The sequence below is a fragment of the Anas acuta genome, chromosome Z, assembly GCF_963932015.1.
Source record: "Anas acuta chromosome Z, bAnaAcu1.1, whole genome shotgun sequence".
Classification (NCBI taxonomy): domain Eukaryota; kingdom Metazoa; phylum Chordata; class Aves; order Anseriformes; family Anatidae; genus Anas; species Anas acuta.
In genome coordinates, this window is record NC_089017.1 from 44,322,447 (window position 1) to 44,334,739 (window position 12,293).

The 12,293-nt window shown below is 40.5% G+C and overlaps 1 protein-coding gene and 1 long non-coding RNA gene across 2 annotated transcripts in view; one reads left to right on the forward strand and one right to left on the reverse strand.

The window, feature by feature from the left end:
- LOC137847997 (uncharacterized) overlaps positions 1 to 12,293 on the forward strand; it is a 39,219-nt gene that overhangs the window by 17,192 nt on the left and 9,734 nt on the right. The window lies entirely within an intron of this gene.
- On the reverse strand, positions 1,953 to 11,313 carry MINAR2 (membrane integral NOTCH2 associated receptor 2). The gene is made up of 3 exons (XM_068667575.1): positions 10,834 to 11,313; positions 3,132 to 3,377; positions 1,953 to 2,260 (listed from the first exon to the last, which is right to left on the reverse strand). Exons 1-3 carry the CDS (start codon positions 11,155 to 11,157, stop codon positions 2,081 to 2,083), a joined length of 750 nt encoding a protein of 249 aa, XP_068523676.1. The 5' UTR covers positions 11,158 to 11,313; the 3' UTR covers positions 1,953 to 2,080.

Consider the following 12,293-nt stretch of genomic DNA (forward strand, 5'->3'; position numbering starts at 1 on the left):
AGCAGCGAAACCTCGCCTGGAGGCCTTTTTTCTCTTTTCTGACTCTCCACTAGATGACAGCAGCGAAACCAGGCTGAAACAGCCGGTAATGGACTAGCAGAGAAAACGATTTTATCCCTACTGCTAAGCCCTCAGAGAGCAATGCAGTTAAGAAACTCTCATTATTGGCTGTTTTCCTGGAAATTACAGAGCCTTTTGCTTTTAGGCTTCCCGCCTACAGGCCTCAATAATTTAGAAAAATACATTTCTACATTGTATGCAATGCACTTAAAGCATATGTACTTGGGCTGGAAAAAACAGTTAAGTATTGTTGCTTTAATGTGAATAATTACTTCATAATGTCAGCCATTAGCCTTGTAAAATGCTCCTTAGTTTTACTTGCATAAGCTAAGGGGCTCTCTTCGTTCAGACAACAATACCCATCTGCACTAAAACTGCAGCAAGACAGGAGGTTGAGCTTCCCAATATATTTACAACAATGTTCAGTTTTATAATGCAGGTACTAATTTTATGCCAATGCCTTAAAATGCTGCTACACTTTTGCTGTTGGCTGGTCACCAGATTAAATTGCTTTTAAAAAAAGCACTTTCAGCTAAACAGGTCACTTCGACCCAGTTATGGCACAAGCTAGTCTAGGGTCCAAGTATTTATGGCACAAACTAGGTTCAGACTTGGACCAGGTGAGGAAGGAAGGAATTAAACACACTTATTTTACTTTTTTATCTCACTGTGCTTGAAAATGAATCCATCCTGACCTAAGTACTGTAAAGCTGCTGCAAGTAGGACACTTTCTGGAGCTCACAGGGGGCAATATACACCCTTCAACCTTAGTTGTATTCCTGAAGTGTTTCAGAGCATTTCTTGTGTGGAGAGGTAGATCTGGAATAAAGCCAGCTTTCTAGCCTTCAGGCATCTGTGAGATTCTCTTGTATGAGTGAGGGAGATCTCCAGCTCAACAATATTTACAGCCCTTTGCCCTGGTGTATAAGTATAAAGGTTTGCAGCACACAGCATGCTTTTTAGAGAGAAAATAAATAATTTACGTGCTTCTCTCTTTGTTCACTTGCTTTTTATTTCATCAGTTTATCTTGTATTTTCATCCTCTTGGATTATTTTGAGGTGTATGAACCTAGTTGTCTTTTTATTATTTTATTTTATTTTATTTTATTTTATTTTATTTTATTTTATTTTATTTTATTTTATTTTATTTTATTTTATTTTATTTTATTTTATTTTATTTTATTTTATTTTATTTTATTTTATTTTATTTACAAAGACCTTGTTTAACAGTATGGCTGTATACCTTCAATCTTTTTAATGTGTATTCTGATTCATTTATATTTTAGCACTCCAATGATTTAACTCCAGTTTTCTGTCGTGGCAGCTGTTAAGGAAATATTGTCTCTCTGTCTTTTGGGGTGATGGAGATGATACATGATCAAAGATCAGAATGCAGGAGTAAAGAAACGCTGTCACAGATCCCAGAAAATTATTTCAATAGTAATTCAAAGATTTCAAGGTCTTTTTTTGTTTGTTTGTTTGTTTGTTTTTCTTCTCTGAAAAAGTGAAAGGAAATATTTATGCATTCAGGCTAACATTTTAGTAAGAGCAGTGTCATTGCAACAATTCAGTCAGTCAGTAAGTAATGCCTAAATTTTTCATTTATATTTCTTTACGATACTTTGAATGCCACTCTATCATCCTTTGCTCCAATAATAGCTATCATAAAAAGGGTAGGTATTTATTACAATAAATAATCAACTGGTTGACTTTGCATGCCATATGGACCATACTACACACATCAAACCAAATCACTAGTCAAAAGAATAAGGCATTATTAGAAGTAGCATGTTTATAATTTTCTTTTTTTTAATTATACCCATAAGGAGACATTCTGCTATGCTCAGGGTATTTGTATCTTTTCAGGATCAATTCCTTATGTGGTACAGGAACATTGTAAAATAGTGATGTCAAACAAATTGTATTTGTGACAAAAATTGGAATTCAAATAAAACAAGGGAGGGGAATAGCTTAATAAAAATATTTATTGAAAAACTCCCATCAACAACATTTGGCTGTACTAAGTAAGTAAAACGCTGAGCGTGACTATGGTAATCAGGATGCAAACAGCTAGTATCATGAGCAGGATGATTCGGCAACATTTGGAATGCTTTTTTTCTCTCTCTTTCTTTTTTAACAGGGTATCGTACCCAGGAGTATATATATCCCCCATCCAGAACTGTAGATCATTAGGATTTTCCTAAAAGAAAAACCAGAAAATGAACTCAGTTCCTCTGTCTTGCACATAAAGTCATTAGAACATAGCTAGAAGTATTTTGGCTATCATCAGATAATGATTAATGAATTTAAAGCATCACAACACAAATGCAAGAGACTTTCACTTGAACATAGGTTACACTACTTGCCAGATGCTGCAAATGTTCCTCTGGGGAAAATTAAAACCATGCTTTTCAGCCAGGAACCAAATGTAGGACACCAGCCATTGAGATTTAAAAAAAATAATAATAATAATAAAAAAAAAAAAAATGGAAGAAGAAGAAGAAACCATGTTGCCCTTCTCAAGAAGAGATGCTGATTTATAAATGCAGATCTGAGTCCCTTTCCAAAACAAGGGGATAGCAAAAACAAACAAATGAACAAACAAAGGAAAAAAAAAAAAAAAGTAACTCTAAAATTGATTTGTGTCAACTCACATATGGGCAGGATTCTGCCTGGCATGAATAAGGCTGAGAAAGTATGTTATCTGATAACAGAAGGATGTTATAAACAGCCATATGAAAAGTTATGAAATTGGCTATTTATTGTTTAAGTACCTGATTTACAGATTTGCCCTATATAGATGGAGAAACTCAGTAGCAGGGTGTTGTGGTTCAAGACCTTCTGTAGCTTAGAAGTCATGATCTGCTGAACCAAAATTTCTGACATCTAACCAGGTATGTAGACTTTTTTTTTTTGATCACACTCAGGCTAGTGTCATGTTTGTACAGGAAAGCTTGTCCATACTTACTACTGGAATCCTACCAAAAGAACCAAACACACTGCATGGTGGTTTGTGTCTACACACAGTTCATAGCAATCCACGTGACTAATGCAGTGCAGCAGTGCATTACCTTTATGTGGCTGGCCAAGTTAGAATGCAGTGAATGTCTGTCATAGTCCTGCACAGTCCAGGAAGGTGTCCTTTTCTTCTCCTCCCAGTCGTCATCCACCTGGATATCGCTATACAGGGGATTGCTCTTGATTGTGGATTTCAGGGTGATGGGTGTAATGTGTTTCCCAAGGGCTTTGTCTATCATTTCTTGGCTGATGCCATTCAGTTCCAAGCCAGGCAGCTCAGTGATGTTTTTTTTTTCTCTCTGCAAAGCACAAGTTAGAGCAGAAGTTGACCTTCTTCTTCATTTACCTATGACACAGGTCCCCTCCCAGAGTTCTTTGTAATATAACAGAGTCATTCTTAAAATTACATGTGCAACAATTTTTCTTCTGGCAAAAATCTACAGTGCATTAAGGGAGCCTTACTGTTCACTCTGTGTAGATTTCTTCCTTCTGTGGAAAACGTGTGAGTACAATGTGGACATTAAACTTTTCTGCAAATAGAAACTGGCATTATTATACCTGCCAAAGAAAAGCCTGTATTTTAGCAAAATGGTGCCATGGTGTACAGTGGCGGAGCTCATAGTTCTGACAGATGCCAAATGAGTAAGATGCAGAAGCAGAGCTGTAACGACAAAACAGATTGACACACACAGTGATGGCATGTAACTGACTGTCTTTACTGGAGCTGCACATCTAATAGTGGGTGCAAGTTGCAGCTCTTTTCACATTATTGCATGTTAGACCCATGTCAGGATGTCAGAGAGGCATGACGTGTAACTGAGGGAAAGTCCCAAGTCAGGCACTGTCAAAATTCAACGGTAATTGAATACCTAAACAGTTTCCCTGCACATTATTAATTAAATCAGAAGTTTTAGGACAGGGGGTAGTAAAGCAACAACTCTGGTGGGATCTGCTTTTTGAAGAACTCAAAAGGTGCTCCTTAAAACCTTGCTAAGTGTCTATCTAGGAGCTGGTAAGACTGCAGATGCCTTCTTTTTTGATCTCTAGTTGCATGCGGTAAGGCTGTCCAATTCTACAGTTCAAGCTGTTCAACATTCTCTTTCACCACAACCTTGTCGCCGAGACTTGGAACTAACCTGCAGCTGATGGGTGGTTCCAGCTACACCTCAGCTTCCTAAGAGAGCTGTTTCTGACAGCCCTGCTCTCACACCAGTATCTGTCCTGTGCTTAAGGACTGCCCATACAGTACCATCCCACAGCATACAAAGCTCTTTTTGTTAGCAGATGATGCTTCCCCACCAGCACCTCTGTCCTGTCTTGAGACAAGGGTGGTCATGGTCTGGCTTGGTGCCCAGGCAGGCCTGCCAGCAGGAGCACGGGGCTGCTGCCTTCTCCTCACACTGCCTCTAGAGCTGCTTGGCTCCCCTATCAGACAGCACTGGTTTTGAAACTGACAGCAAACTGCTTGCTTCCTCTGCTTGAGCAACAGCCTGCCACTTCAGTGAGCTGGTGTATCCACTTTTAGTGGAAGCCAGCTGCTAAAGGTCATCACGAGCTCTGTAACTTGGGTCTGTGCAGACACAATGGGATGTGTGGAGCACGAAGGTGTAGAAGGAAGTGGGGGAGCTGCTTTCCTTTAGGAAGGAAAGGAGAAGATAAAGAAACAGGCTTTGTCTAAGAAACCCTAGTAGAAAGCATCATACTGGCACTCTTATCACTAAATCATCACAAATGACTAAGAATATTTCCCATCAATAATTATCATTAGTAGGTGGGTGGATCCTCAGTGCCCTCCCAGTTCCTCCATTAGTTCATAATTTCCATATGTCATTCCTTAGCATTGACATGTCCCCTGACAGTATTACTCTTTGCATTGCAGTTACAGCTGGCACTGAAACCCTCTGGATTGTACTGGCCAGATTTCAGCTGAGCTGGTGTTTTTAACTGTCATTTCTTTCTGACTGCATGTTATTTTATTTTGTTTTATTTATTTCTTATTTAAAATTTGTCAATGACCTTAATGATGCCTCCCTCAGGCCTGCTAGATAGCTGAACTTGAAGAATATTTTGCTGAGGAAGGCAAGCTGTCTCTCCAGGGGATGTTTGGACTCCCTAGGCTAAAATGTTGTGAAAATAATGCAACTTGACAGCAATTTGTAAAGCTGTTTTAAATAACAAACTCCAAAACTTGCAAAAGATGGCATGATGCAGAATTGTTCATAAAGAGAGTTCTTTTTGACAAAACTTTAAGCCCTTTCCCTCCAGACTAGTTTGCTTTTCATGGACAGCAATGCATGAGAATGTGTTATCCTGGAGTAATGCTAGGGAGAAATATGAGGGAGGAGCAACAGAGTTTTACTGTGAGAACTGGACTGGGATTTGTGGTACTAGATATTTTGCAGGAGGTCTGGAGAACAAACACTGAAGTGCAACGTTAATCAGAGTACACTTGAATGCGGCCAAAGGCTTGGTTGTGAAACTTCTGCAGTAGATATGACCTAGAGACTACTTAGGAAAACAGAAGTAGAAAAAACTAAGGCACAGACAAAAGAAAATGTAGGTCAAATAAATAGTACAGATAAGCATGGAACAGGTTGCAAGAAACATATGCATTTATAGAAACAGAGAAAATAAGGTTAGAAAATAAAAATATGGCTCCATGTATTAATTCAAGCAAAAAAAAAAATATATACATTTATTTTAAGATTCAAACCATCAGCAGTTTTTATAGACTTCTATGTTTTGATTCTTACTCACAAAAACAATATTCAAAGAAAGATAAAAGTATTGTAAACTTCAGTACTGAAGTGTGTTAAAGAATTAATATTGTATGTACTGTGCCTGAGGAGCCAGCATGAATGAGGGTGGAAGAGATCTAAATCAGAACTGATAAAATTCTGAAACAGAGGAAATTTATATTAGAGTTCACTGAAATGAAGAAAACAACAGCAAATGCTTAAAGAAGCAGTAGTTATAAAAAGCTCCATGAAATTATAGTTGAAATATATTGAATAAATACTCGTTTAACAAGATGAGAAATACTCATCTTTGCATACAGATAACTACATCTGATGTACATATAACTCATGAAGAAAGTTCTTGCTGTTTATAACTCATTTCTCACCACAAGCAGTTTGTCCCTCTTTGTCAGATCCAGAGAGCTGACATGCATAAAAAGAAGATGCTCTGAAAAGCCTGAGGATCTATAGAGTTGAAGCTAGTTCCAACCCTTGATCAAAATGTGCTTTCTCAGTAGGCTTTTCTTGCTGATTATTTCATAACGCAAATTATACATATCAGTACTTGACAATATGCATAACTGTAAATTACACAGTAATCTATGTTGTTAGGGAGTATTTTAATCTCATATTTGTCTTGAGTTTACCCTTCTGTTGCCACTATTGTTGTAGTTGTTACCACTGAAACAGAAAGTCAAACATTTCTGTCCTCTGTCTTTGATATGGGATATCAAGTACCAAGGTAATGACCCGTTAAAACCAAGATATCAATAACTAAGGCCAGGCCTTGGTCCAAAGCCAATCCACCTGCAAGAGGAGATCAAAGAGACATCAAAAACAAACAACAACAACAACAAAAGATTAAAGAATGTTATGTCGTGCAAGTCAAACTTTTCTTTACTCCCGCACAATGAGAGCTCTGTGTCCCTTGGCAAGCTGTTGTTACTGGCTGCAGATGGGCTGATACTTAATGAAAGCAACAAATGCTGTCTGTGGGCAGCTGTGCCTAACAGCTTTACCGAAGCAGTCTTTCAGAAATCTAAGGCCACCACGAACTGCAGGAGTTGTTTTGTAACAACATCCTCAATCCCCATGAAAGTGCGTAGCAGGGCAATTATTATATTTGTAAGTGATTTGTTTAAAATTGTAACTCTCTGTTTTGCAGAAGCCACACAGCACACCCTGGGGAGCTCTCCCAGCAACAGGAAGGGCACTTTTCTGATGTAAGAACAAAAGGTCTGGTAGACAGAAAGCTGATAGGTAGTAACCCAAGGATTCCTGTGATAAGGCATTTGATCAATTAAAAAAAAGGGGATGATCTTATGGGGGGATGTTATGTGGGATGCTGTGGAAAAATAACCAGGAAAGCAATCAGTAACCATGCCTATGTGAGTACATACAAGAAGCAAAACATCAGACTGCACACATTAAAGGTTCCCAAGAATACATGTTTTCTTTTCAACAGACCTGAAGGGTCACAGACATGCTTGTCGGGGACATGAAACAGTAATGGGTACTGCAGAGCAAGCTGGGGACCCACCTGACATGGATAGGAGATCAGTAGGTGGGTGTTTTAGGGGTGTTTTAGGTTGGATATTAGGAAGAACTTCTTTACTGAGAGGGTTGTTAGGCATTGGAATGGGTTGCCCAGGGAAGTGGTAGAGTCACCATCCTTGAAAGTCTTTAAAAGACGTTTAGAATGTTGAACTTAGCGATATGGTTTAGTGGAGGACTTGTTAGCGTTAGGTCAGAGGTTGGACTCGATGATCTTGAGGTCTCTTCCAACCTAGACAATTCTGTGATTCCGTAATTCTGTAAAAACTTAAGCTGACATGAAAGGACCCAGGACAATTTAGAGAAAAATAGGCATTCATACCGATGCTTTTCACAGTGCAGCAACAAGAGTACTTCTACCACAGTAATTAATTGTTTACTTAAAGGAAGCTGTTTTGTCTGTCGCTGTTAATGGAGGTCTGCAGGGCTGTGAGTACAACATATAAAAACTGCTGCATGGTGTCAGACCAATGCTCCTGCCAGCCTTGCAGCTGGTCTCTGCAGCCAGTTGTAGATATCTAGGGAAGAATAGGAGAGAGAATGTAATGCAGGTCTGAGCTGACGGACAGGCTAGTGACTAGCCCAGCACCTAGCTAAGAGGTAATCTCCTCTCCAAGTGCCTTGAGAAGTGTACAAATGCAACACACAGGCATTACTCTCAGATGAGAGACCAGGAGGGGTTAGGAGTGCAATTAGCATGGTAACTGTAATACTTGCAGGCCAAAAGTTATTCAGAGTTGTGCAATCCTGAGCAACAGCAGAAATGAAAAGTGACACAGTATTCAAAGACAAAATGCTCTTCCAGAAACAGGGAAAAGGGGAAAGCTCAAGCAGGAAAGGGAAGTCTGAGAAAGGCAGAAAACAAGGGGACAGGCCTTGAGGAGGAGAGTGATGAGCTTTGCTCCCGGGAGCAGATGCAGGCAATCAGTCACCCCCTGTACTATGAGCACCTCGAGGTGTTGTGGGCAGAGCATCCTGCAGGGCTGGGAGTTCTCAGGGCAATCAGAAAGCAGTCAGCAGCTAGCCATTTGTGGAAGAAACAGTGTGTGCTTTTTATGCTGCTTTTCACAAGGAAGGGCCAAGATTCCTGAACCGCTTTATGGTCTGTTTTATTTGAAGTAGATGATGAAAATATACACTGAGAAGGGAAGCTGTTCAGTTTGCCTGACACAGAAGAGGAAAGTAAGGGGAAGAAGTGGCAACTTTTTGGTCAGAAATATGAGTTGTTTGTTATAAACAGTCTGCTTTTTAAAATGGAAATATATTTTAAAACATAGGTGGGGAAAACACATAAGCACTTAAGTGCACTTGAATTTGAATGATCTCATGCCAAAGGTCTGGAAGAGGCCACCGATACACCACCAAGCAGTCACTGTATGCAAGGAGTCCTGAGCAGCAACAGTTTCTTAAAGAAAATGAATTTCTGCAAGGAATTTCATCTACTCTCAGGGTTTAAAAATTCTGGGAGCCTGTAGGTCATGCACATATGTTCTGAAATGAATTCCCCTCCCTCACTCTCCACCCCCTACCCCCCCATTTCCGTTTCTGAATTAACTAACCCTTAACCCCATTAGCTCTCTCATCTTAAAGCAAAACATGTTATTCCTGTGCCATTAGTTCTCTGCTGTGCCATCGTGTTTATTCTAACGTCTGGAACTCATCAGTTCTTTTCCCTTTATTTGATTGTCAGCAAAAGGGAAAAAGAAGAGGCGAGTTCATAAGGGAGAGAGAATAAGGCACAATGAATTTTATCTGGACAGTTTGCATTCAATAATGATTGCACTTAAAATATAGGTTGTGCCCTAGGTTCAACATTTATAAATGTACTGTATTACAGGCTGTGTTTCTGAGACACGTGGCAAGCACAGGAATTTCCCTTGAAATGCCCACCCTCTGTATTTCCTCATCCCCTCACCAAGATCCCCCTTGCTTGTGGTGAAGGGCAGAGCATGAGCAGAAGGCACACAGCTCCCCGCATGGTCCAGTCCTCCCACAGTGCTGCAGCCCTGGCCCAGCCTCAGTGCCTCCTGTTCAGCAACAATAGGGAGAAGCATCCCCACTGTGGAGGCGGCTCTGTGTGTGGCTGCCTCTGTCCTGCACAAAAGAGGGGCCGCGGCGGGGTGGGGAGCGAGGCCAGCATTGCTCCACAATCCCATTGTTTAGGATCCTGCAGGCTCCTTCCCTTGGCGAAGGCTTCGTGCATGGGAGACGGCAGCAACTGTGGGACCCCCCTGCCTGCCCCCTTCTTCCTCACAGCTTCGCCCTGGGGGGGTGAGCCAGCAAGGAGCATACAATAGGAGCAGTCTCTGGGAGGGAGGGAGGAAGGGAAGGGGTCTGGGTAGCTGATGGGGAGAAGAGGCCAAGAAGGAAGAAGCTGAACTGGAAGTTGCTGTGGGAGACCTCAAGGCTCTTCCTCTTCCCCTTCCACACCCATTGGCTTTTGGCTCCTGTTCCTCATTGCCCTGGGAATCTTGACTGCCACCCTGAGGATGCTCAGGATGCAGACCCTTCTGCAGCCCCCCAGCCACCTTCATGCGTCTCTATCCCTTGACAAGAACCAGACCTTGGAGCTTTTGCTCAGGCTAGGGGTGGGGAAAGGCGAGGGGCTCCCTGGGCAGCAGGAAAAGAGTGCTGTGGTGTGTGTAGCAAGTGGGGCCCAGAGGGGTGTGAGCTGATGCAGCTGTACGGCTGCTGATCCAGATATGAACGTCTACTCTGCAGGCTCCAGGGCCTCTGCTAGGCAGTGTGCATTTGCATTTTTACTATGAAACTGCTGCTACCTCCACATCATAATAACCTGCATTAACACAGTCGTTGTTTTTCATACTTTCCACAGACATCTGTCAGGGTGACAGGAAGGTCAAAGAGGAAAGAGTTAAAACAAGGCAAAGGAAAGAAGCTACAATGAACTGTGTAGACATATACAAGCTAGCAAGACAATAACATGAATTTCTATTGCTCCCTCTAATGTGCCTTTTCACTGAGTGATGTGGCCTGGATTTCAGACTTAAGTCCCTTGTTGTTTGGTTGTTTTTCTTTTTGTTTTTGTTTGTTTGTTTGTTTGTTTGTTTTATCTCCTTTGATATTCTTTTCCCATCTTTCTCATACTTCGAATTTCTTCAGAGAGGGTGTCCCATTAGCCCCCTAGTACAATTAATGTGTATTTGACTCCAGTAGGCTTTTATGGGAAATGCTATGAAAATGCTACCACAAACAGCATAAAGCCTAATGTACTGAAGTAAATTAGGTGGACTGCCTTACTGCTGAAGAGACCAACTGTCTTTCTGGAGCCTGATCCTCACTGAAGTCAATAGGAAAACTTCCAGGGATATTCGTAGCGCAGAATCAGAGATGTGGGAAGCTGAATCCACAGCTGAAATGCCAAGCTCACATCATTTGCCTCCAGTTCCCCCAAAACAGCATAGAAAAATTAAGACAAAAGTCTGCCTCTGTTAGACCTTACCTGTAAATAAATCCTGTTGTGCCACTGCTGCACTCCAGGTAAAGCTGCTTCTGGGAATTTTGGCAGGCTGGCTTGCAGAAAGGCAGAGTTTTTCACTAAAGACTTCACCTCCAATTGTAGAAATTTATCAGGATGGTTGTTGTTTGGCAAAACAGAGAGGTCCATGTTTCTGTCCTGTAGAGTAATAATGAAAGCAGCCCAAGCTTCTGCTTCCTGGCTGTGCATGCTCCTTCTATTATTAATGATGTGAAGAAGGATACGACAGTCTACTGAAACTGTATCTGACCCCAGTTTGGTGTCAGGCTCACTTATATCATCTACCATTGATAAAAGGTTGTTTAGAAGTGGCAGAGCAGACAGGACATGTTTCTTTAAGTGCCTAGCTTAAGTTTTCAAGTTCAAGGTCTATTTTGATAGATACATATGTGCTCATTAAAGCTAACCGAGTACCAGTGAGTAGATGCATGAGACACTTAAATGCATACCAGCACTTCCTCAAGTGACCTGCCAAAAATGTCAAGCTTACAGCACTTCAAAGCAAACTCTTTTTCATAAAATTAGAAGCAGTTCCCAGTGCAAAGCCAGTCTTCCTCCTCCTCCGTGGCAGCACTAACAGGCTTCACTGTGCCGTGGGGGTTGGTGCCATTCACCACGGCAGCTATGATATGCACTTCTTCATATGCAGGGATTTCTTTGACAGCAAATTCTTCCTGACTGTGGGAAATGCCAGTTTGTTGCAAGTAATTGATAACAGAAGTTTTCAAGGAATTGACTCTGCTTCTGTTCAAATGAATGGAAAAACTCTTACTGACTTGAATGGTGCAGAATCAGTCCCTTAACTTTCACTATTTTATTTTGAGATTTGGTACTTTCATCAGCATTTTAGAAGTATGAAGCTCTTTTGATTTTCATGTAGTGAAATTCCTCATCATGGACATAACTTAATATGAGCATTTATTGTTACTTTTTTTTTTTTTTTTTCCCAGACTTTTTAATTTTTGTAAGACATGCTTATTTTTTTTTTTTTTTATGACAGAGCCACATAGGATAGTTTTTTTGAAAGCATATTATTTGAAATCCAGGAAAGCCTATTTTGGATCAAATTAAGTGCTGGGAATTAGGGGACCATGAAAATTTTAGCTTTGTACTTAAACCATAGAATCAATCCACTTTGATTCTATGCATTTGTGTTTCTAGCATTTTAAAAGAAATTTTAAAAAGTAGATTTTTTTTTTTGTTACTTATGTGAGGCCCTAATGCAATAAATGACTAATTTGATATACATATGGATTAAAACCTTCTTATCCATATAGAAAGTTCATGATTTTTCCTTGCATGCATGTATTAGCAATTATTTGGCAGCACATTCATTAAAAAGTATTAATCCATTGCCTTTCCAGTAGAAACTCCAATTACAGTATTTTCCAACAGCCACAAAAAAGGCAGTAATGACCATGCTT